The 26,144-nt window shown below is 43.2% G+C and overlaps 1 protein-coding gene across 2 annotated transcripts in view; it reads right to left on the reverse strand.

Moving 5' to 3' along the window:
- Window positions 1-13,334: 13,334 nt before the first annotated feature.
- Window positions 13,335-26,144, reverse strand: part of LOC138638126 (probable cation-transporting ATPase 13A4) — a 355,111-nt gene continuing 342,301 nt past the window's right edge. For both annotated transcript variants that reach the window (XM_069727157.1, XM_069727156.1), the window contains exon 30: window positions 13,335-13,692. In XM_069727157.1, coding sequence (XP_069583258.1) covers window positions 13,471-13,692 — 222 coding nt within the window. In that variant the 3' untranslated portion in view covers window positions 13,335-13,470. The remainder of the gene's footprint in view (window positions 13,693-26,144) is intronic.

Consider the following 26,144-nt stretch of genomic DNA (forward strand, 5'->3'; position numbering starts at 1 on the left):
AGCCAAATGAAAGGCACGAACCAGATCGGCAGCATGAACATCAGAGGCAAAAACCCAGGAATTATCTTCCTGACCAAAACCCTTCCACTTGACCAGGTACTGGAGTTTCCGTCTCGAAACATGAGAATCTAAAATCTTCTCCACCACATACTCCAACTCCCCCTCAACCAACATCGGGGCAGGAGGATCAATGGATGGAACCACAGGCGCCACGTATCTCTGCAATAACGACCTATGGAACACATTATGGATGGCAAAAGAAGCAGGAAGGGCCAAACGAAATGACACAGGATTGATAACCTCAGAAATCTTATACGGACCAATGAAACGAGGCTTAAACTTAGGAGAGGAAACCTTCATAGGAACATAACGAGACGACAACCAAACCTAATCCCCAATACGAAGTCGGGGAACCACACAGCGCCGGCGGTTAGCGAAACGTTGAGCCTTCTCCTGGGACAATGTCAAATTGTCCACCACATGAGTCCAAATCTGCTGCAACCTATCCACCACAGTATCTACACGAGGACAGTCTGAAGACTCAACCTGCCCTGAAGAGAAACGAGGATGGAAACCAGAATTGCAGAAAAACGGCGAAACCAAAGTAGCTGAGCTGGCCCGATTATTAAGGGCGAACTCAGCCAACGGCAAAAAGGACACCCAATCATCCTGATCAGCAGAAACAAAGCATCTCAGATATACTTCCAAAGTTTGATTAGTGCGTTTGGTTTGGCCATTTGTCTGAGGATGGAAAGCCGAGGAGAAAGACAAATCAATGCCCATCCTAGCACAAAAGGATCGCCAAAACCTCGAAACAAACTGGGAACCTCTGTGAGAAACGATGTTCTCCGGGATACCATGTAAACGAACCACATGCTGGAAAAATAATGGTACCAAATCAGAGGAGGAAGGCAATTTAGACAAAGGTACCAAATGGACCATCTTAGAAAAGCGATCACAAACCACCCAAATGACCGACATCTTTTGAGAGACGGGGAGATCCGAAATAAAATCCATAGAAATATGCGTCCAGGGCCTCTTCGGGACCGGCAAGGGCAAAAGCAACCCACTGGCACGAGAACAGCAGGGCTTAGCCCGAGCACAAGTCCTACAGGACTGCACAAAAGAACGCACATCCCGTGACAAAGACGGCCACCAGAAGGATCTAGCCACCAAATCTCTGGTACCAAAGATTCCAGGATGCCCAGCCAACACTGAACAATGAATCTCAGAGATAACTCTACTAGTCCATCTATCAGGGACAAACCGTTTCTCCGCTGGGCAACGGTCAGGTCTATCAGCCTGAAATTTTTGCAGCACCCGCCGCAAATCGGGGGAGATTGCAGAAAAAATTACCCCCTCTTTGAGAATACCCGCCGGCTCAGGAACACCCGGAGAGTCAGGCACAAAACTCCTTGACAGGGCATCAGCCTTCACATTCTTAGAGCCCGGAAGGTACGAAACCACAAAATCAAAATGGGAGAAAAATAACGACCATCGAGCCTGTCTCGGATTCAACCGTTTGGCAGACTCAAGATAAGTCAAATTCTAGTGATCTGTCAAGACCACCACGCGATGCTTGGCTCCTTCCAGCCAATGACGCCACTCCTCGAATGCCCACTTCATGGCCAACAACTCACGATTACCAACATCATAGTTACGCTCAGCAGGCGAAAACTTTCTAGAAAAGAAAGCACATGGCTTCATCACCGAGCCATCAGAACTTTTTTGCGACAAAACAGCCCCTGCTCCAATCTCAGAAGCATCAACCTCAACCTGAAACGGAAGCGAAACATCTGGCTGGCACAACATAGGGGCAGAAGAAAAACGATGCTTCAACTCCTGAAAAGCCTCTACAGCTGCAGAAGACCAATTGACCACATCAGCACCCTTCTTGGTCAAATCAGTCAACGGTTTAGCAACAGTAGAAAAATTAGCGATGAAGCGCCGATAAAAATTAGCAAAGCCCAGGAACTTTTGCAGGCTCTTCACAGATGTCGGCTGAGTCCAATCGTAAATGGCCTGGACTTTAACAGGGTCCATCTCTATAGTAGAAGGGGAAAAATGAACCCCAAAAATGAAACCTTCTGAACTCCAAAGAGACACTTTGACCCCTTCACAAACAAGGAATTTGCACGAAGGACCTGGAACACCATTCTGACCTGCTTCACATGAGACTCCCAATCATCCGAAAAGACCAAAATATCATCCAAATACACAATCAGGAATTTATCCAGGTACTCTCGGAAGATATCATGCATAAAGGACTGAAATACTGATGGAGCATTGGAAAGCCCGAATGGCATAACCAGGTACTCAAAATGGACCTCGGGCGTATTAAATTCTGTTTTCCATTCATCGCCTTGTTTAATACGCACAAGATTATACGCCCCTCGAAGATCTATCTTGGTGAACCAACTAGCCCCTTTAATACGAGCAAACAAATCAGACAGCAACGGGAAAGGATACTGAAATTTGACTGTAATTTTATTAAGAAGGCGGTAATCAATACAAGGTCTCAAAGAACCATCCTTCTTGGCCACAAAAAAGAACCCTGCTCCTAACGGTGATGACGACGGGCGAATATGGCCTTTCTCCAAGGATTCCTTTTATATAACTCCGCATAGCGGCGTGTTCTGGCACAGATAAATTGAACAATCGGCCCTTAGGAAACTTACTACCAGGAATCAAATTAATAGCACAATCGCAATCCCTATGAGGAGGTAGGGCACTGGCTTTGGGCTCATCAAATACATCCCATTAATCCGACAAAAACTCTGGAACTTCAGAAGGAGTGGAAGACGAAATAGACAAAAATGGAACATCACCATATACCCCCTGGCAACCCCAGCTGGACACAGACATAGATTTCCAGTCCAATACTGGATTATGAACCTGTAGCCATGGCAACCCCAACACGACCACATCATGCAGATTATGCAACACCAGAAAGCGGATATCCTCCTGATGTGCAGGAGCCATGCACATGGTCAATTGGGTCCAGTACTGAGGCTTATTCTTGGCCAAAGGCGTAGCATCAATTCCTCTCAATGGAATAGGATACTGCAAGGGCTCCAAGAAAAAAACACAGCGCCTAGCATACTTCAAGTCCATCAAATTCAGGGCAGCGCCTGAATCCACAAAAGCCATAACAGAATAGGATGACAAAGAGCAAATCAGAGTAACAGACAATAGAAATTTAGACTGTACCGTACCAATGGTGGCAGACCTAGCGAACCGCTTAGTGCGCTTAGGACAATCGGAGATAGCATGAGTGGAATCACCACAGTAAAAACATAGCCCATTCCGACGTCTGTGTTCTTGCCATTCAGCTCTGGTCAAAGTCCTATCACATTGCATAGGCTCAGGCCCATGCTCAGATAGTACCGCCAAATGGTGCACAGCTTTACGATCACGCAAGCGTCGATCTATCTGAATGGCCAAGGACATAGACTCATTCAGACCAGCAGGCATGGGAAACCCCACCATGACATCCTTAAGGGCTTCAGAGAGACCCTTTCTGAAGATTGCTGCCAGGGCACATTCATTCCACTGAGTGAGCACAGACCACTTTCTAAACTTCTGACAATATATCTCCGCTTCATCCTGACCCTGACACAGAGCCAGCAAGATTTTCTCTGCCTGATCCACTGAATTAGGTTCGTCATAAAGCAATCCAAGCGCCAGGAAAAACGCATCAACATCACGCAATGCCGGATCTCCTGGCGCAAGGGAAAATGCCCAGTCTTGAGGGTCACCACGTAACAAAGAAATAATGATCTTTACTTGTTGAACAGGGTCACCCGAGGAGCGAGATTTAAAGGCAAGAAACAATTTGCAATTATTTTTGAAATTCAAGAACTTAGATCTATCACCAAAAAACAAATCAGGAATTGGAATCCTAGGCTCTGACATCGGATTCTGAACCACAAAATCTTGAATGTTTTGTACCCTTGTAGTGAGATTATCCATCCAAGAGGACAGACCTTGAATGTCCATGTTTACACCAGTGTCCTGAACCACCCAGAGGTAAAGGGGAAGAGAGAGACAAAACACACTGCAAAGAAAAAAGAATGGTCTCAGAACTTCTCTTATCCCTCTATTGAGATGCATTAGTACTTTGGGCCTCCTGTACTGTTATGACCTGGTGGTCAGGACAATAATGGACCTGGTGGTTAAGAGCACACGGAATGACCTGATAGTTTCTGATTATAAAGGACGAGCTCTGGGACGTGGGAACTCTGCTGACCGCAATCCCTAATCCTATCAAACACACTAGAAATAGCCGTGGATTGCGCCTAACGCTCCCTATGCAACTCGGCACAGCCTAAGGAACTAGCTAGCCCTGAAGATAGAAAAATAAAGCCTACCTTGCCTCAGAGAAATTCCCCAAAGGAAAAGGCAGCCCCCCACATATAATGACTGTGAGTAAAGATGAAAATACAAACACAGAGATGAAATAGATTTAGCAAAGTGAGGCCCGACTTACTGAACAGACCGAGGATAGGAAAGGTTACTTTGCGGTCAGCACAAAAACCTACAAAAAGACCACGCAGAGGGTGCAAAAAAGACCCTCCGCACCGACTCACTGTGCGGAGGCGCTCCCTCTGCGTCCCAGAGCTTCCAGCAAGCAAGACAACAATAAAAATAGCGAGCTGGACAGAAAAATAGCAAACCAAAGAAATACAAGCTGGAACTTAGCTTCTGCTGGGAAGACAGGTCACAAGAACGATCCAGGAGTGAACTAGACCAATACTGGAACATTGACAGGTGGCATGGAGCAAAGATCTAAGTGGAGTTAAATAGAGCAGCCAGCTAACGAATTAACCTCGTCACCTGAGGAAGGAAACTCAGAAACACCCACCAGAGGAAGTCCATGGACAGAACCAGCCAAAGTACCATTCATGACCACAGGAGGGAGCCCGACAACAGAATTCACAACAGGTTTATCACCAATTTTAGCAATGAGTGGCATGACCTACGCGGCATTGTCCAAAAACATTGTAAGATCTTGTTTACAGATCCTGTTTTGCGAAAAATCTTACCAGAACAACCTTCCCTAGTAGCCAGAAGAGCACCTAGTCTACGGGATATCCTGATACATAGTACCTATGACCCCAAACGAGTAGCCAGAAATAAGAGGCTAACTGTTAGACAGGGATTTTTCCCATGCGGTCTCTGTAAGGGTTGCGCTAACATGAAGAAAACTACCACCTTTCTAAACCATGATGGTACTAGGACTTTCAACATCAGGGCGCACATCACATGTTCATCTAGGGGTATTATATACCATGCAGTGTGTCCGTGTGGCAAAGTGTATATTGGCATGACAAGTCGTGAATTGGAGATCAGGGTCAGGGAACACTGTTTAGACATTGATAAGGCCAAAAATATCGTGGACGAGACCACGCTCAAAACCCTCCCCAAACATTTTAAGCGCTAGCACCAGTGCAACTCTAGACTATTGTCAGTTACAGGCATTGATATGTTGGATCTAGGGCATAGGCGGGGAGACATTGGCAAAAGATTGGCGAAAAAGGAAAGCCTAAACGAGAGTTTTGGATTTGGAGCTTTTTTGTAATAGATTTACTCTGAGGTTAGTAGTTTGGTAGGGGGTTGTCATTGACGCACTTAGGTGGGTTTTGACATTTCTCATTTTTTACGGGTTTTTTTGTGGGTTGTTTTACTAATTTTGTGTTTTTATGATTACTGCAGAGCGTCTATTGCTTATAACGTGAGATTACCATCTTCTTTGCTTGGACGGACGAAATTGGCTATCAAAAGGAGGAAGATTAAACCAAGAGATCATCATGAGCTATCGGGAATGTATTCGTAGCTATAAACCCCATTGCCCCGTACATGGGGGGGATTCTACGGACTGATTGTATTTATAATAATTTTTTTATCATTTTTTGTTTACTATGCATGTTTGTGTAGGTCGAAGGTATAGGTGTAGATCACCTTTTATATTAGAGGTTGTCATTCACCTATATTTTAGAGTCATCACATAATATACACATGAGATTCACCTGTAGCACTATTTATGATATAGCTGTACTAGTAGAGGGTTGAGCCCGGTTATATTAGAGGTAGCCATTTACCTATATTTTAGAGTTAGGGTTGAGCGAAACGGGTCGAGATTTTTCAAAAGTCGCCGACTTTTGGCAAGGTCGGGTTTCATGAAACCCGACCCGACCCCAGTGTGGGGTCGGCCATGAAGTCGGCGATCTTTTGAATCTGGAATCGGAATTCCGATACCGATTCCCGATATGTTTAAGATATCGGGAATTGGTATCGGAATTCAGATTAAAGTGTAAAATAAAGAATTAAAATAAAAAATATCGCAATACTTACCCTCTGACGCGCCCTGGTACTAACCGGCAGTCTTCCTTCCTTAGAATCAGCCTTCCAGGACCTGGCGGTGACCTAACCCTATTAGGTATATACTCACCCTCGGAAGCGCCCTGCTTCCTTCCGACAGCCTTCCTTCCTAAGAATCAGCACTTGAAGGACCTTCGGTGACGTCACGGCTTCTGATTGGTCGCGCGAGCGGTCACATGGGTGGCCGCGCGGCCAATCACAAGCCGCGACGTCACCGCCAGGTCCTGGAAGGCTGATTCTAAGGAAGGAAGACTGCCGGTTAGTACCAGGGCGCGTCAGAGGGTAAGTATTGCGATATTTTTTATTTTAATTCTTTATTTTACACTAAAATATGGATCGCAGGGCCTGAAGGAGAGTTTCCGCTCCTTCAGACCCTGGGAACCATGGAAACCCAATGCACTGCATTGGGTTTCGAGTTTCGGACGACCCCGACCCCGACTTTTTTATAGGATCGGCCGATTTCACTCGACCCGACTTTTGAAAAAGTCGGGTTTCGTGAAACCCGACCCGATCCTATAAAAGTAAAGGTCGCTCATCCCTATTTAGAGTCATCAAAATATATACATGAGATTCACGTATAGCACATATCTTGATATATTTGCACTAATAGAGGGTTGAGCCCGTTTTATAGCCTGATTGTCGTTTCAAGTGGGAATATACATACAGTATTTAGCAAATATAGATCAAATTTATGTCACAATCTGAGGGTTATCCTCAGTTACTATGTATTAGCACCATTGAGACAGATTTTCCGTTTTATACATATCAGTATTTTTATATATTTTTACATTTTTTACATTTATACATTTGGCCTTTATTAACATATTCATGTATAGTCTTCTTTCCACATATGCTTATGGGGCGGATATAGTTTATCGCTATTTACACACAAATTGGGTCCTTTTCTCTCCCTCCATGAGCGGCACGCATGCGCGGATTGCGGATCTGAGGAGAGGGCGGCTAGCGGTCGGCTGGGGCTGGGGAGCCGCGTCATACCTTGACAGACCCGGCATTTCTGACCTCGTGACCGTGATCCGACTCTCCATTGGATACAGATTACTGCGGATCTGCGCATGCGTCATTGAGCCCAGGGACAGAGAACTCCGTACGGCAGTGCCTTAATGGCTTCACCCACTGATACTTCCAGTTTCCGTACGTTATCATACGCCGCACTTACGATTTCCGTACGTCACCGCTTGCCACACTTCTGGGCTTTGTACACTGCTGTACCCTGGTCTGTACTAACTACACAACAGTGCGCATGGGGTCCACATCACCTCCGCCAGCTGAGGATAGTCTTCACATCATATGGGTCCAATCAGTTCAGAGGCTTGCCCTATTTAATCCGGCTTACCCCCTGCCCTGACACGCCTCCCAAAGAAGCAGTGCGAAACGCGCGTCGGGGCAGAGGGACGCCGATGTGTCTTCACAGGCTGATAGTGAGGTAAATATTCAATTACCGTTCGGCCGCTTACCTTGTGCATATTAGATACTAGATTGTGGCCCGATTCGAACGCATCGGGTATTCTAGAATATGCATGTCCCCGTAGTATATGGACAATGATGATTCCAGAATTCGCGGCAGATTGTGGCCGTCGCTGATTGGTCGAGGCAACCTTTATGACATCATCGTCGCCATGGCAACCATTATGACATCTACGTCGATACTGTGCCCGTCGCTGAATCAGAAACGTGGGATGTCTACGTCCTTTATGACATCATCGTCGCTGTGCCCGTCGCTGATTGGTCGAGGCCTAGTGGCCTCGACCAGAGACGCGGGATTTCCAGGACAGACAGACAGACAGACAGAAAGACAGACAGATGGAAAAACCCTTAGACAATTATATATATAGACTAGATTGTGGCCCGATTCTAACGCATCGGGTATTCTAGAATATGCATGTCCCCGTAGTATATGGACAATGACGATTCCAGAATTCGCGGCAGACTGTGCCCGTCGCTGATTGGTCGAGGCAACCTTTATGACATCATCGTCGCCATGGCAACCATTATGACATCATCGTCGCTGTGCTCGTTGCTGATTGGTCGAGGCCTGGCGGCCTCAACCAATCAGAGACGCGGGGTGTCTACGTCCTTTATGACATCATCGTCGCTGTGCCCGTTGCTGATTGGTCGAGGCCTGGCGGAAAAACCCTTAGACAATTATATATATAGATGTCACCAATTCAGGCAGTGTTAGTGAACAGGTTAGATGTATAGGTTCATTCATTCATTGAGAACAGCAGTATTAATTCCCTGTTGCTCACGCTGCTGTGAAACCATTTCCATCTTGATTGTTTGGTGCGGCTGATATATGGGCAGACTATAACCACCTACGCATTATACATATCAGCCTATACGTTTGTGAGATTACCTATGGCATCATAGTCCCTTGTCAGTGGAATTTGCACTTCATTGTTTACATGCAGTTATGGATAATATATCTTTTTATGACATTTGTTTTGTCTAATAAAATATTGATTTTTAAACAGTACCATAGTGAAGATCATTTATTGGTGGTCACGCTATATGTGAAATACTTTCACAAACATTACCTAGCCTAATTCCTCTTACACCACGGCCTCGCGTTTTTCCAGTCATATTGCTTGGATAGTGTGGTAAGAGCACAGTAATAGCAACAAAAATTGATTTTAAACTCGGGCCCCACCTCTACAATCGGCTGAATTTCAGCGGCAATAAATTCCAAGGTGAAATATGGCATGCTGTATCGTGTTAGTCACAGAAGAAAGAATTGTTTGAGTTTGGATGAGGCATGTATGACAAAGAAAATATGCTACAAACAATTTGAAAGTCAGATGTCCCCTACTGTGTGACTTTAGGAACACAAGATGCTGAAAACTATTTGAAAGTCAGCTCTCCTACTGCATAACACTACGAACGTCATTCGCAGGTCCTAAATTCCTAGAATGAGAATGACGTCGCGGCTTGTGATTGGTCGCGTGGCGGTCACATGAGTGGCACGCGACCAATCAGAAGCCGCGACGTCATTCTCAGGTCCTAAACGCGCTCATTTTAAACAAAGAAGCCTGCCGGTTACCCGCGGTGATGTCCAGGGGCCGCCGGAGAGGTGAATATATCAATATTTTTTATTTTAATTCTTTATTTTACACATCACTATGGATCCAATACCGATTCCCGATACCACAAAAGTATCGGAACTCGGTATCGGAATTCCGATACCGCAAGTATCGGCCGATACCCGATACTTGCGGTATCGGAATGCTCAACACTAGTTATTAATCTTCTTGAATGTGGTTTTGAGCACCTTGAGAGGTTCAGTTTTTAGAATGATGTCAAACTTGGTTATTTTCTATCATATAGACTCCTCAAAATGACTTCAAATGTGATGTGGTCCCTAAAAAAAAATGGTGTTGTAAAAATGAGAAATTGTTGGTCAAATTTTTAACCCTTATAACTCCCTAACAAAAAAAAAATTTGGTTCCAAATTCATGCTGATGTAAAGTAGACATGTGGGAAATGTTATTTATTAAGTATTTTATGTGATATTTCTCTGTGATTTAAGGGTATAAAAATTCAAAGTTGGAAAATCGCTAAATGTTTTAAATTTTCGCCAAATTTCCATTTTTTTCACAAATAAACCCAGGTAATATCAAAGAAATGTTACCACTATCATGAAGTACAATATGTCTCGAGTAAACCTTGTCAGAATCACCAGGATCCGTTGAAGCGTTCCAGAGTTATAACCTCATAAAGGGACAGTGGTCAGAATTGTAAAAATTGGCCCGTCATTAACGTGCAAACCACCCTCTGGGCTTAAGGGGTTAAAGAGTCCATCACATACTCTCATGATTTGTTTTCATAGCACAAGTTTTTTAATATATTATAGAAAAGGGCAACAAAATCAATGTAAAGAAGAGAGAAGAATAAAAAGGGGACATAAAAGAAGGGAAAAGGTATGGAGGGGGGAAGATTGGAGGGGGAGGGGGGAGTCTCTCCACTTTATCCTCCTTGTTTTGCCTCTCTGTTCAGGGCACCTTCAAAACATTTTAGTCAATTTGGAGACAACCCAGATTATTTTTTATATTTTCCTTTAAGTACCACTTTGTAGAAGTGAATAGTCTAACGATTGTTTGTGTCATTTCTTCATTACAGAATTTACCAATAAATTGTTTCCACTTCAGTAAAAACTTCCCGGCTAATGTCTCTTTATGTAATAGTGATTCACCCTGGTCTATCAACAGATTGTAATGCAGTTGGGTCATCAAATCAGAGAGCGACGGAACAGAGGAGCAGAGCAAATTCTTTAGAATCAGTTTCTTAGCCAAAATCAGAATAGTATGGATAAGTTTTGGAAATTTCTTTTCCTTACCAGCCTCCACTCCCGATTCATCCCAGAAATGTAAAATTGCCGTCATTAGTCACCATTTTTATGTAATTCCATAGTTTCGATATTAGCCCTGATATTGAGTACCAAAAAGGGTAATATAAGGGTATGACCACAATCCATGGGATAAGTATGATTTTGAAAATTGACATCTGGGACTAGCAGTGAGTTTATCAGAGTTAGGCCGGGATCACACACGGCGAGATACGGCCGAGTCTCACAGGTAAAAACCAATCTCTGGCACCGGCAATCCAGAGCGGAGCGTGCAGCCGCATAGCAATACATGGAGCTGCACGCTCCGCTCTGGAGTGCCGATGCCAGAGCTTGTTTTTAACCTGCGAGACTTGGCCGTATCTTGCTGCAGTGTGACTCCGGCCTTAAGGTACCGTCACACATAACGATATCGTTAACGATATCGTTGCTTTTTGTGACGTAGCAACAATATAGTTAAGGAAATCGTTATGTGTGACAGCGACCAACGATCAGGCCCCTGCTGGGAGATCGTTGGTCGCTGAGGAAAGTCCAGAACTTTATTTCGTCGCTGGACTTCCCGCTGACATCGCTGGATCAGCGTGTGTGACACCGATCCAGCGATGTCTTCACTGGTAACCAGGGTAAACATCGGGTTACTAAGCGCAGGGCCGTGCTTGGTAACCCGATGTTTACCCTGGTTACCAGCATAAACGTTAAAAAAACAAACACTACATACTTACCTTCCGCTGTCTGTCCCCGGCGCTGTGCTTCTCTGCACTCCTCCTGCATCCTGTGTCAGCGTCGGCCAGCCGGAAAGCACAGCGGTGACGTCACCGCTCTGCTTTCTGGCCGCCGTGCTCACAGTCAGTGCAGGAAAGCAGAGCGCCAGGGACAGACAGCGGAATGTAAGTATGTAGTGTTTGTTTTTTTTACTTTTACGATGGTAACCAGGGTAAACATCGGGTTACTAAGCGCGGCCCTGCGCTTAGTAACCCGATGTTTACCCTGGTTACCGGCATCGTTGGTCGCTGGAGAGCTGTCTGTGTGACAGCTCTCCAGCGACCAAACAGCGACGCTACAACGATCAACATCGTTGTCGGTATCGCTGCAGCGTCGCTTAGTGTGACAGTACCTTTAGGATCTAGTTTATGGATATTAAATGCGTATATAGCTCCATGCATTATTTTGAATTGAGTCTCCCTCCAAGATTCACTTATTATATGTTTCCTAAAAGTGGACCATCTTTTCCTAATCTTGGAGGGAGCATCAATGTCACCCAGTTGCGATCTCCAGTATTTATAAAAGGTATCTGGGTGAGGGGTGATAACATTTAATTTCATTGCGGAGTAAATTATAGATATCGAAGGAGTACCACCTGAATATTGAATTGGGCTATCCAACTCATTGTGACTTGACTCAAAAGTGAAATTTTGGAGATTTGACATTATTGAGAGTTTGATCTGTCTATATTGAAAGGAGTGCGAAGGATGGAGTTGAAATTATACAAGTGTTTCTGCATAGGTTAGCCATCTGGACTCCATCTGGTGGCGAAGATGTGAAATATTAGATATACCCCTTTGTTTCAATGCCATAAACTATTTTTTTCCATGCCCTGAGGGAATTTAGGGATGGCCCACAATGTTGGAATGCATCATTCAGGACATCCCAAGGGTAGCCCCATCTTTGGAATCTATTCTTCAATTCCGTTCACTGTCTCTTAAAGTCCCCCAAAGAGTAACAGTTCCTCCTCACTCTCAGGTACTGCCCCTTCAGAACTGTTTTTTCCTGTAGAGGAATCACCAGGATATGTGAAGGAGGCCTTATGAATAGTATTGTCAGGGGAAAATGTTGAGTTTTGCTAGAAAATAATAAAAAATAACGAAAATACTATTCCAAAAATGATTCGAAATCAATATTACACATTAGAATTCTCATACAAAGATAAAAAAAGCTTACACCTTGACCAAAGCTAAGATATTGTTCTTCTCTCCCTCTTTATTTCCTTAGGGATGATGCACTTTCCTTAGGGAGAAAGACAAGTAACATACAGCTCAGCATATTTCATAGACCAATGTTATTTCACGCTTTGTGGCACTGCTATTGCTCTCTAGCTGATCAAACCGTGGGTAAGAAATATTTGTCATTCTTTTTCATAAGTTCTAAAAAGAGTGATACTTACAGAGAACTAATCAGCACTTCTGACATGTAACTCACAAATAAAAACACAGCATCTGTTCATAATACTCCACATTAAACTGTTTTGTAGAACTCCACATTGTGTAATCTCTCTGTAATGATGCCCTCAAATGTTTGAATAAATGTATAGCTAGTCATTACTATTCCTATTGTCAATATAATTTGTTTTCATATATATATTCTAATACTTTGTGTAAGAATTTACAATATTGACAATGGGCATAGTAACAGTCAGTGGCCGAAACAGTGATGTATTAAAGTGAAAGGGGATTGATCCATTTTTTAATTAGCTTTTTTTATTATTATTTACTATTAGACCACATTGCACACAGTTTTTAAAACAAACACTTTCATAGGGTGCTCATGTATTTGGTTTCTAAATATGAATAAATGTCTTCAGTAACAATGAACATTAAAAAAAATTTGTTCACACAATTAAAAACTTTTTGAAAAGATTTATGCGTGCATCGACAGTCATGGCTTTGATGCTGTGATTTTTGTTGTGCCCTAAACAGAGTTTCATATTATTTTACAATAATTTAATATTTTGGTCATTATCCACATAGTCCATTTTCATCAGACATGTAGCATGGGTTAGTATAGAAAGGTCCCCTACGTTCTTCATCCAGTCCATTGGCATATTGTGTTGTACTGATTGGTGGCCAATTGGGTTCATTCTGTAGCGCTCTGTATAACTCTCTATACTTGCTGTGAGACTTATATTTGAAGATTCTTTTAAGAAAAAGCCAAAGTCGTCTATTTTCAATTACAGATTCCTTAAAGAAAAAAAGCAATAGTAAATTTAACATTTGTTATAAAACAAGAATATATATGTAATAGACTATTCTCCATTGACGGCATCTTTGATATTCGCACTGCACTCGGATGACATCCTGTAGAATGTAAGCCCGCAAGGGCAGGGTCCTCGCCCCTCTGTATCAGTCCGTCATTGTTAGTTTGTTTACTGTGATATCTGTAACTTGTATGTAACCCCTTCTCATGTACAGCACCATGGAATCAGTAGTGCTCTATAAATAAATACTACTAATATTATTAATAATAATCCAAGTGCAGTCTGATGTTGTAAGGGTGTGTGCCATCCAAAATACACTGCCAATCATGCAGCTCATTTTTGCCTTTTTTTTTTTTATGCCGAGTCGTCATGAGAAAATAAATGCTAGTCGGCATTGCTCCTTAGTACAACATTGGAGCAAGTGCTATGAGATAAAACATCAGATAGCACTCATCCAAGTTATACGCAGGCTACCCGCCAGTCTGAACGAGCTCTTACTGTGAGAAAAAGGTAAACTAGATGATTGAAAACTGTCACAATAATTGCTAATATTTAGAAAATGGATAAAAATGTATTATCAAAGACCTAGAGCACCAACACAAATAGTATTTCCAGAGTACACAATTGATTTAATTTTATTAAAAATGATCAAATGGTTAAACCCCCACAACTTCCAGTTCATAGACCCAAAAGTGTGTGGGTGAGCAGGAAAGCACCAAATGTATTACACTGCAAGTTTTAGATACACACACAGATATCGAATAAAATATATAGGTTAATGATAGATCCTCCCTCCCAAATTCACAATTCGTTGTGGAAGACTCTTCTTTCCTCTCGCCAATCAATTTCATAACATGGAACATGGATACTCACAATTAAAATTCTACGTATCTGAATAAATCCGTCCAAACAGAAGGTGTGGGAATCGCACTCAACAACACAAAAGAAGGGAGATAATTGTTATACTTAAGGTAACGTCACATTTAGCGATGCTGCAGCGATATAGACAACGAGCCGATCGCTGCAGCGTCGCTGTTTAGGTCGCTAGGAGACGTCAGACACCGGCAACAGCAGAACGATGCAGGAGCGATCCAGTGACGTACTTATCGTTCTCGCTGGTTGTTCGCTCCATGTAAAACCATTGCAGGCATCGTTGCTTTTGCTGTCAAACATAACGAATCACGCCGACCTGACGACCAAATAAAGTTCCGGACTTTCAGCTCCGACCAGCGATGGCACAGTGGGATCCTGATCGCTGCTGTGTGTCAAACACAACGAGATCACTATCCAGGATGCTGCAACGTCACGGATCGCTGTCGTTCTCGTTGTAAAGTTGCTCAGTGTGAAGGTACCCTTAGCCTGCCAACTCTTGGACTGAGACTGAAACAGGAATTTGATCCATCTAGCTTCTTTTATTTGATTGTTGCTAACATTTTTTCTAATTGTTAACCCTTTTCTTTTGGTTATAGCTCTGCCAATATCTTCTCCTGGGTTCTGAGACCACTTTCACCACTGGTAAAGCGTCAGTCAGTATTGAACTGTTATTACAATTTCTTCATTGTCCTTCTTCCATTTACATTTTCTCCATTATCTTATGTTATTTCTTTCTTTCTGGTCTTTCTTTTCCTTTTTCTGTACTATCCATTTTTGTTTATTTCTTTGCCATAATTAACTGTCTCTTTCCTTATATTCTTTTTTTCCATACAATCCATTTTTGTTAGTTTCTTTGACACAATTAACTGTCTATCTTTCCCTATATAATTATAAGTCTAATACCTGTTTTTTATTTATATGGACTGCATTATATTATGTATAGATATAGGTAAATTTTCTCACTAGTTCTCACAGACCTTCTATTGCCCATTTAAAGGGGTTGTCTACTACCTAGCGAGTTCCAATTCACCAAACAATTTTGCCACTATCTACATAATGGGGAAAAAGTGAAAGGAAAAGTGTTGGAGGCAAAATGACAGCTGCCAGATGTGAACAAGGGGGACTTAAAGTGTGAGAGCGATGGCGCCAAAGAGTTTATACCGTACAGTTGCTAAGGTGGGGCCCCGACAAGGGATACTCACCACACACGGGGATATGAACACACACAAAATGCGCCACACACTACCACTTGCTTGAAAACATATACCACCCTCAGCACACATTTCACTACACATACACCAACCTCACCACATAAAACTCGAAACACAAAAGTCGCCACTCAAAACTCGTGACACGCAAAATTCGACACACACAAAACTCGCCACACATGCAAAACTCACCTCATGGAAAACTCGCCACACGCAAAACTTGCACACGCGGAAAAATTGCCACATGCTCAAAAGTTGTAACACATGCAAAAGTTGCCTCACACAAAACTTGCACCTACTCAAAACGCACCACACATAAAACTCGCCATGCGCAAAACTCGCCATGCGCAAAACTTGCTGCACACAACTTGGTACACTAACCTGTCACATGCAACTCGACACACAAAAAGTTGCTACACGCATGTCGCCACACAAAACTCATCTCACAAAAGTCGCTACATGCATGTCACCACACGCAACTCAACACACACAACTTGACACATGAAACTCGCCCTAAAACACACACAAGTCTGGTATTATCCTTCAAAAATAAAATTCTGATTGATAAGCAGACAAACTACAAGAGCAACAACTGCACCATATAGGCAATACGGCAGCTGTCAGCCAAATGACCTATCTATTATGTGTATGTGTGAGCTAATATATACTGCCAGGGGGGAGGGCTTCCTGTTGGCTGGGGATTTATCAGGCTGCCAATTTAGCTTACAAGTACTGAGGTAACAATACTGGCCAAATAACGTGTGAACGAGGTCTAATACAGGAGGAGATGACATACAGGTACTTACTATATACAGGAGCAGATGACACACAGGTATATACTATATACAGGAGCAGATGACACATAGGTATATACTATATACAGGATGCGAGGACTTACAGGTATATTCTATATACAAGAGGAGATGACATACAATTATATACGATATAAAAGAGGAGATGACACAGGTATATACAGGAGGAGATGACATACAGGTATATACTATATATATATATAGGAGGAGATGACATACAGGTATATACTATATACAGAAGAGATGACATACAGTACAGGTATATACTATATACAGAATGAGTTGACACATAGGTAATAACAATATGCAGGAGGAGATGACATACAGCAGGTATATACTATTTACAGGGGAGATGACATACAGGTATATACTATATACAGGGAAGATGACATAAAGGTATATACTATATACAGGAGATGACATACAGGTGTATACTATATATAAGGGAGATGACAAGCATGTATATACCGAGGGGAAAATGAGAGGTGTGAGGTGAAAATGAGAGGTGTCAGGTGAAAATGAGAGGTGTGAGGTGAAAATGAAAAGGTCTGAGTGCAAAATGAGAGGAATGAGGGAAACTAGTGGAGTGATCGGAAAATGACAGATGTGAGGTCGAAATGACAAGTGTTAGGGGGAATGAGAGGAGTGAAGGGGGAATGAGAGGTGGGGGAAAATTAGAGGAGTGAGGGGGAAAATGAGAGGTGTGAGAGAAAATGAGAGATGTGAGGAAGAAAATGAGAGGCATGATGGGAAAATGAGAGCAGTGAGGTGCTAAATGAGAGGCATGATGGGAAAATAAGAGAAGTGAGGTGCTATGTCATGATTCCAATGGCAGAGAATCACAAAAGGACAAGCACCAACGAGCTCTAGGGTGATGGAACCTGAGCTGACCGCGACCCTAAACCTGAACACACAAATAACAATAGCCGGGGAACGTGCCTACGTTGATCCTAGACGTCTCGCACCAGCCGAAGATCTAACTTCCCCTATTAGAAGAAACACAGACCTCTCTTGCCTCCAGAGAAATACCCCACAGAAATAGCAGCCCCCCACATATAATGACGGTGAAATGAGAGGAAGGCACATACACAGTATGAAAACAGATTCAGCAAAATGAGGCCCGCTAAAACTAGATAGCAGAGGATACAAAAGTAAACTGCGCGGTCAGCAAAAAACCCTCCAAAAAACCATCCTGTAATTACTTGAACTCATGTTCCAACTCATGGAATATGAGGAGCAATTACAGCCCACTAGAGCAACCAGCAGCAAAGAAACAATTACATGCAAGCTGGACAAGACAAAAATAAAGCTAAACGTGAAACAAGAAAATCAAAAACTTAGCATGTCCTGAAGATTACTGAAGCCAGAAGCTGAGGAAACAAAACACTCTGATAACCTTGATAGCCGGCGGGGAAATGACAAGAAAGCCCGGTTAAATAGGAAACTCCCAAATCCTAATAGAACAGGTGGACACCAGAGACAGCAGAACACAAATCACCCAGTACCATCAGTAACCACCAGAGGGAGCCCAAAAACAGAACTCACAACAGTACCCCCCCCTTGAGGCGGGGTCACCGAACCCTCACGAGAACTACCAGGGCGACCAGGATGAGCCCTATGAAAAGCGCGGACCAAATCATCAGCATGAACATCAGAGGCAACCACCCAAGAATTATCCTCCTGACCATAACCCTTCCACTTGACCAAATATTGGAGTTTCCGTCTGGAAACACGAGAATCCAAGATCTTCTCCACAACATACTCCAATTCTCCCTCCACCAGCACCGGAGCAGGAGGCTCAAGCGAAGGAACAACAGGTACCTCATACCTCCGCAACAACGACCGATGGAACACATTATGAATAGCAAACGATGCCGGGAGATCCAAACGAAACGACACAGGGTTAAGAATTTCCAAGATCCTATAAGGACCGATGAACCGAGGCTTGAACTTAGGAGAAGAGACCTTCATAGGAACAAAACGAGAAGACAACCACACCAAGTCCTCCAACATGAAGTCGAGGACCCACGCGGTGACGGCGATTAGCAAACTGCTGAGCCTTCTCCTGGGACAACTTCAAATTGTCCACCACATGACTCCAAATCCGATGCAACCCATCCACCACCATGTCCACTCCAGGACAATCAGAAGGCTCCACCTGACCAGAGGAAAAACGAGGATGAAACCCCGAATTACAAAAGAAAGGAGAAACCAAGGTAGCAGAACTAGCCCGATTATTAACCCTCCGTCACATACAATATTCGGACTAACGAGTTCACATACAATGTGCCTGTCAGGCGCCTGCTGGAAAAATACCTATAATATCTAATGTTTGCAATTTCAGTGCTTTAAAAGTGATCAGTGACCTTCATAGGGATGTAATAAAAGAGACTACACATAATCAGTTGCAAAAAAAAAACATTTACTTAACATAAAACTAATAACTATGAAATACAAACTTTTCAAAACTCCCGCCAAATAGTCCCCAGTTCGACTCTCTCAAAAAAATGTACAAAGAAAATTTTTGAACACAAACTTAATTTTAAGGTACCTTAAGTACTATTAAAAACATATTCAATCAGAAGTAGAAGCTGAGGTTTCCCCAGAAAAGTCACACTTGCAGAGCAAATAGCAAGAATTACACACCATTTTTGCATGTGTCAGGCAAATTGCTTTATGACATTTGAGACATTCATAATTTGAAAGCCTTCTGGTTCCGCTTTCCGTTTGGCAGGTGGTGCATCTCCTTCTTTTGTGAGGTGGTGCAGATGGTGACTTTTCACCATCATCTTCTGGGCGGAACCTTTTGAGCTGAACTTGAAGGCGAGAGGGGATACCGATTGTTTTCACGCTTCTCCTGCGTAGCTCTCCAAGTACTAGTTCATGGGCCAATTTTTTCAGATACAATCGTCTACGGAGTGGTTCAAGCTTGTTTTCAAGATAAATTACTTGTGAATTTATACCACCCAAATTCAACATAGCAAAAAATATGACCATTGGCCAGCGTTTGATGTTTCTGCTGACGTTGAAAGTGGAGCACATCTGATCTGCTGTATCCACACCCCCTTTGGTGGCATTGTAAAATGTAATTATCTCCGGGGTTTTTTCTGCCCCAGTCCCAGGATCGATGGCAGCATCATCATGAAGTGTTGATAGAAGAAGTACGTTTTTTCTGGAATGGCTTCTTGTTCCATTTAGTATTTTTATCTTTTCCAATATAATATGATCCAACTTCTTCATCCTCACCACTGTCACCATCTTGCTCTGTTTCAGAATCCAGGACACATTCTTCCACCTCATCATGAGAATCAATCTCACTTTCCTCTCCTAAATCCTCATTCAGTGTGAGGTCTCTATCATCTAACAGCATGTTTGTTACTTCCTCAACATCAAGTTGTTTGGATAAATTGTACATTTTCCTCTCCATTTCAGCAGATAATCTGAAGCAAGAGAAGGAATATGTTAGGGAACTACTGTATATGCCTGAGCAGCACACTTTCTTTTATAAAATCTCCCTTATTTCTATGAAATATCCTCACATTTTGTGCTATACATTCATAAAACAAGCTAAATAAACTATTGTGATGAATAAAAACATAAAATACCAACCTTACTGAATGTGACGTATTCACATACAATGAGCCTGAGAGATCTGTGCAGCTATATCCTCTCCCCTGAAGCTCTGAAATCCAACTGTGATATCAGGTTTCACAGACCTTCAAGAGACAGAAGACTACCTGGAGGGAGGGGGTTTCCGCACAATCTGGTGAGGAAGGAGAAATGAAAGTAAAAGAAAAGCGCCTGTCAGATCAGTTGTATGTGACGGAGGGTTAAGGGCAAACTCGGCCAGCGGCAAAAAGGTAACCCAGTCATCCTGATCAGCAGAAATAAAACACCTCAAATAAGTTTCCAAGGTCTGATTAGTTCGCTCCGTCTGGCCATTCGTCTGAGGGTGGAATGCAGACGAAAAGGACAAATCAATGCCCATCTTAGCACAGAACGTCCGCCAAAATCTAGACACAAACTGGGATCCCCTGTCAGAAACGATGTTCTCTGGAATCCCATGCAAACGAACCACGTTCTGGAAAAACAGAGGGACCAACTCAGAGGAGGAAGGCAACTTAGGCAAGGGTACAAGATGAACCATTTTAGAAAAGCGGTCACACACAACCCAGATGACGGACATTTTTTGAGAGACAGGGAGATCCGAAATAAAGTCCATGGAAATGTGCGTCCAAGGCCTCTTCGGGATAGGCAAAGGTGACAACAATCCACTGGCTCGAGAACAGCAAGGCTTAGCCCGAGCACAAACCTCACAAGACTGCACAAAAGAACGCACATCCCTCGACAAGGAAGGCCACCAAAAAGACCTGGCCACAAAGTCTCTAGTACCAAATATTCCAGGATGACCTGCCAACGCAGAAGAATGGACCTCGGAGATGACTCTACTGGTCCAACTATCCGGAACAAACAGTCTCTCAGGCGGACAACGATCAGGTTTACCCGCCTGAAACTCCTGCAAAGTACGTCGCAAGTCTGGGAAGACGGCCGACAAAATCACCCCATCCCTAAGGATACCAGTGGGCTCAGAATTTCCAGGGGAGTCAGGCACAAAACTCCTAGAAAGAGCATCCGCCTTCACATTCTTTGAACCTGGCAGGTATGAAACCACAAAATTAAAACGAGAGAAAAACAGTGACCAACGAGCCTGTCTAGGATTCAGACGCCTGGCAGACTCAAGGTAAATCAGATTTTTGTGATCAGTCAAGACCACCACACGATGTCTAGCACCCTCCAGCCAATGACGCCACTCCTCAAATGCCCACTTCATGGCCAAAAGTTCCCGATGACCCACATCATAATTCCGCTCAGCGGGCGAAAATTTTCTAGAAAAGAACGCACATGGCTTCATCACCGAGCAATCGGAGCTTCTCTGTGACAAAACCGCCCCCGCTCCAATCTCGGAAGCATCAACCTCAACTTGGAAAGGAAGCGAAACATCAGGCTGACGCAACACAGGAGCAGAAGAAAACCGGCGTTTAAGTTCCTGAAAGGCCTCCACAGCCGCAGGAGACCAATCAGCAACATCAGCACCCTTCTTAGTCAAATCCGTCAAAGGCTTAACAACACTAGAAAAATTAGTTATAAAACGACGATAGAAATTAGCAAAGCCCAAGAACTTCTGCAGACTATTAAGAGATGCACGCTGCGTCCAGTCACAAATAGCCCGAACCTTGACGGGATCCATCTCAATAGTAGAAGGGGAAAAAATATACCCCAAGAAAGAAATCTTCTGGACTCCAAAGAGACACTTTGAGCCCTTTACAAACAAGGAATTAGCCCGCAGGACCTGAAACACCTTCCTGACCTGCTGAACATGAGACTCCCAGTCATCAGAAAAAAACAAAATATCATCCAAATACACAATCATAAATTTATCCAGATATTCACGGAAAATATCATGCATAAAGGACTGGAAGACTGAAGGAGCATTAGAAAGTCCGAAAGGCATTACCAAATACTCAAAATGGCCCTCAGGCGTATTAAATGCGGTTTTCCACTCATCACCTTGCTTTATTCGTATAAGATTATACGCACCCCGAAGATCAATCTTAGTGAACCATTTAGCCCCCTTAATGCGAGCAAACAAATCAGTCAACAAAGGCAAAGGATACTGATATTTTACGGTAATCTTATTCAAAAGACGATAATCTATACAAGGCCTCAAGGACCCATCTTTTTTGGCCACGAAAAAAAAACCTGCTCCCAAAGGGGACGAAGATGGACGGATATGTCCCTTTTCCAAGGACTCCTTAACATAATCCCGCATAGCAGTATGCTCTGGCACTGACAGATTGAACAAACGACCTTTAGGAAATTTACTACCAGGAATTAAATCTATAGCACAATCGCAATCCCTGTGAGGAGGAAGCGAACTGAGCTTAGGCTCCTCAAAAACATCCCGATAATCAGACAAAAATACAGGAACCTCAGAAGGAGTAGATGAAGCGATAGAAATCGGAGGTGCATCATCATGAACCCCCTGACATCCCCAGCTTAACACAGACATTGTTTTCCAGTCAAGGACTGGATTATGAGTTTGTAACCATGGCAGACCAAGTACTAGAACATCATGTAAATTATACAATACCAGGAAGCGAATCACCTCCTGATGAACGGGAGTCATACGCATGGTCACTTGTGTCCAGTACTGAGGTTTATTCATAGCTAAAGGGGTAGAGTCAATTCCCTTCAAAGGAATAGGGACTTCCAGAGGCTCAAGACTAAACCCACATCGCTTGGCAAATGACCAATCCATAAGACTCAGGGCAGCGCCTGAATCTACATAGGCATCGACGGAAATGGATGATAATGAGCAAATCAGAGTCACAGACAGAATGAACTTAGACTGTAACGTACTAATGGCAACAGACTTATCAACCTTTTTTGTGCGTTTAGAGCATGCTGATATAACATGAGCTGAATCACCACAATAAAAGCACAACCCATTTTTCCGCCTATAGTTTTGCCGTTCACTTCTAGACTGAACTCTATCACATTGCATTGTCTCAAGTGCCTGTTCAGAAGACACCGCCAAATGGTGCACAGGTTTGCGCTCCCGTAAACGCCGATCAATCTGAATAGCCATAGTCATAGACTCATTCAGACCCGTAGGCGCAGGGAACCCCACCATAACATCTTTAATGGCCTCAGAAAGGCCATCTCTGAACTTTGCAGCCAGGGCGCACTCATTCCACTGAGTAAGCACTGACCATTTCCGAAATTTTTGACAATATGTTTCTGCTTCATCTTGCCCCTGAGAGAGAGCTAATAAAGCTTTTTCAGCCTTAATCTCCTGGTTAGGTTCCTCATAGAGCAAACCCAATGCCAGAAAAAACGCATCCACATTAAGCAACGCAGGATCCCCTGGTGCCAATGCAAATGCCCAATTTTGAGGGTCACCCCGCAGGAAAGATATAATAATCTTAACCTGCTGAGCAGGGTCTCCAGAAGAGCGAGATTTCAAAGAAAGGAACAGCTTGCAATTGTTCCTAAAATTCAGAAAACTAGATCTATCTCCAGCAAAGAACTCTGGAATAGGAATTCTAGGTTCAGACATAGGAGCATGTACAACAAAATCTTGTATATTTTGAACCTTAGCAGCAAGATTATTCAAGCTGGAAGCTAAACTCTGGACATCCATGATAAACAGCTAAGGTCAGAGCCATTCAAGGATTAAGAGGAGGAAAAAAAAAATCAGCCAGGCTGCAATTAAGGCTAGGCAGCAACCTCAGAGGAGAGGAAAAAAAAAACTTCCTCAGACTACTTTTCCTCCTACTTCAGCCCAAACATTTTGTCCGGCTATACTGTCATGATTCCAATGGCAGAGAATCACAAAAGGACAAGCACCAACGAGCTCTAGGGTGATGGAACCTGAGCTGACCGCGACCCTAAACCTGAACACACAAATAACAATAGCCGGGGAACGTGCCTACGTTGATCCTAGACGTCTCGCACCAGCCGAAGATCTAACTTCCCCTATTAGAAGAAACACAGACCTCTCTTGCCTCCAGAGAAATACCCCACAGAAATAGCAGCCCCCCACATATAATGACGGTGAAATGAGAGGAAGGCACATACACAGTATGAAAACAGATTCAGCAAAATGAGGCCCGCTAAAACTAGATAGCAGAGGATACAACAGTAAACTGCGCGGTCAGCAAAAAACCCTTCAAAAAACCATCCTGTAATTACTTGAACTCATGTTCCAACTCATGGAACATGAGGAGCAATTACAGCCCACTAGAGCAACCAGCAGCAAAGAAACAATTACATGCAAGCTGGACAAGACAAAAATAAAGCTAAACGTGAAACAAGAAAATCAAAAACTTAGCATGTCCTGAAGATTACTGAAGCCAGAAGCTGAGGAAACAAAACACTCTGATAACCTTGATAGCCGGCGGGGAAATGACAAGAAAGCCCGGTTAAATAGGAAACTCCCAAATCCTAATAGAACAGGTGGACACCAGAGACAGCAGAACACAAATCACCCAGTACCATCAGTAACCACCAGAGGGAGCCCAAAAACAGAACTCACAACAGTGCTATAACTAACCACAGATATTTACTATGCCCAGGCAACGCCTGGACACTTCAGCTAGTTTATTATAATTGTCAGACCTGAAATAGCAAGCACTTTTCACCTATTGTGTTCCCCCATTTCCTTGCAGATTGTAAGCTTGCGAGCAGGGACCTCACCCCTAATGTCACTGTTTAAATTGTCTTAACTTGTATTGAATTTATTGTCTGTACATGTCCCCGCTAATTGTAAAGTGTTGCGGAATATGTTGGCGTTATAGAAATAAAAATTACAAATGGTATAATTTAAATTAAAAATTATAAATGGTATAGTCTCTAACTGGGTCGCTGTGACCAGTGGGGTACCGCAGGGGTCGGTATTGGGACCTGTTCTCTTCAACATATTCATTAATGATCTGGTAGAAGGTTTACACAGTAAAATATCGATATTTGCAGATGATACACAACTATGTGAAGCAGTTAATACAAGAGAAGATAGTATTCTGCTACAGATGGATCTGGATAAGTTGGAAACTTGGGCTGAAATGTGGCAGATGAGGTTTAACAATGATAAATAAATTCCAGGGGCGATCCAAATGATGTTCCTGTGTCATTTGTGCAGTGTTTCCATCATTTTCTGATGTTTTAGACCTTAAAAGACCCCCAGGGAGGATAGCGGTAAAAATACTCGGGTTTCCCATAGACTTACATTGGGCTTGTTGCTAGGGTCGAGTACCCTAGTATTCCAATTTGCTCGACCCGACCAACAAACACCAGAGCATTTTAGTGCTTGCTCATCACTAGATAGTACACAAAATGAGAATGCTGGGTCTGGGGGAAAATGTGTGTAAATGGGTTAGTAACTGGCTTAGTGATAGAAAGCAGAGGGTGGTTATAAATGATATCGTCTCTAACTGGGTCGCTGTGACCAGTGGGGTACCGCAGGGGTCGGTGTTGGGACCTATTCTCTTCAACATGTTTATTAACGATCTGGTAGAAGGTTTACACAGTAAAATATCAAGATTTGCAGATGATACAAAACTATGTAAAGCAGTCAATAAAAAAGAAGATAGTATTCCACTACAGATGGATCTGGATAAGTTGGATACTTGGGCCGAAAGGTGGCAGATGAGGTTTAACAATGATAAATGTAAGGTTATACACATGGGAAGAAGGAATCAATATCACCATTACACACTGAACGGGAAACCACTGGGTAAATCTGACAGGGAGAAGGACTTGGGGATCCTAGTTAATGATAAACTTACCTGGAGCAGCCAGTGCCAGGCAGCAGCTGCCAAGGCAAACAGGATCATGGGGTGCATTAAAAGAGGTCTGGATACACATGATGAGAGCATTATACTGCCTCTGTACAAATCCCTAGTTAGACCGCACATGGAGTACTGTGTCCAGTTTTGGGCACCGGTGGTCAGGAAGGATATAATGGAACTAGAGAGAGTACA

Source organism: Ranitomeya imitator, chromosome 5 (genome assembly GCF_032444005.1).
Source record: "Ranitomeya imitator isolate aRanImi1 chromosome 5, aRanImi1.pri, whole genome shotgun sequence".
Lineage (NCBI taxonomy): Eukaryota > Metazoa > Chordata > Amphibia > Anura > Dendrobatidae > Ranitomeya > Ranitomeya imitator.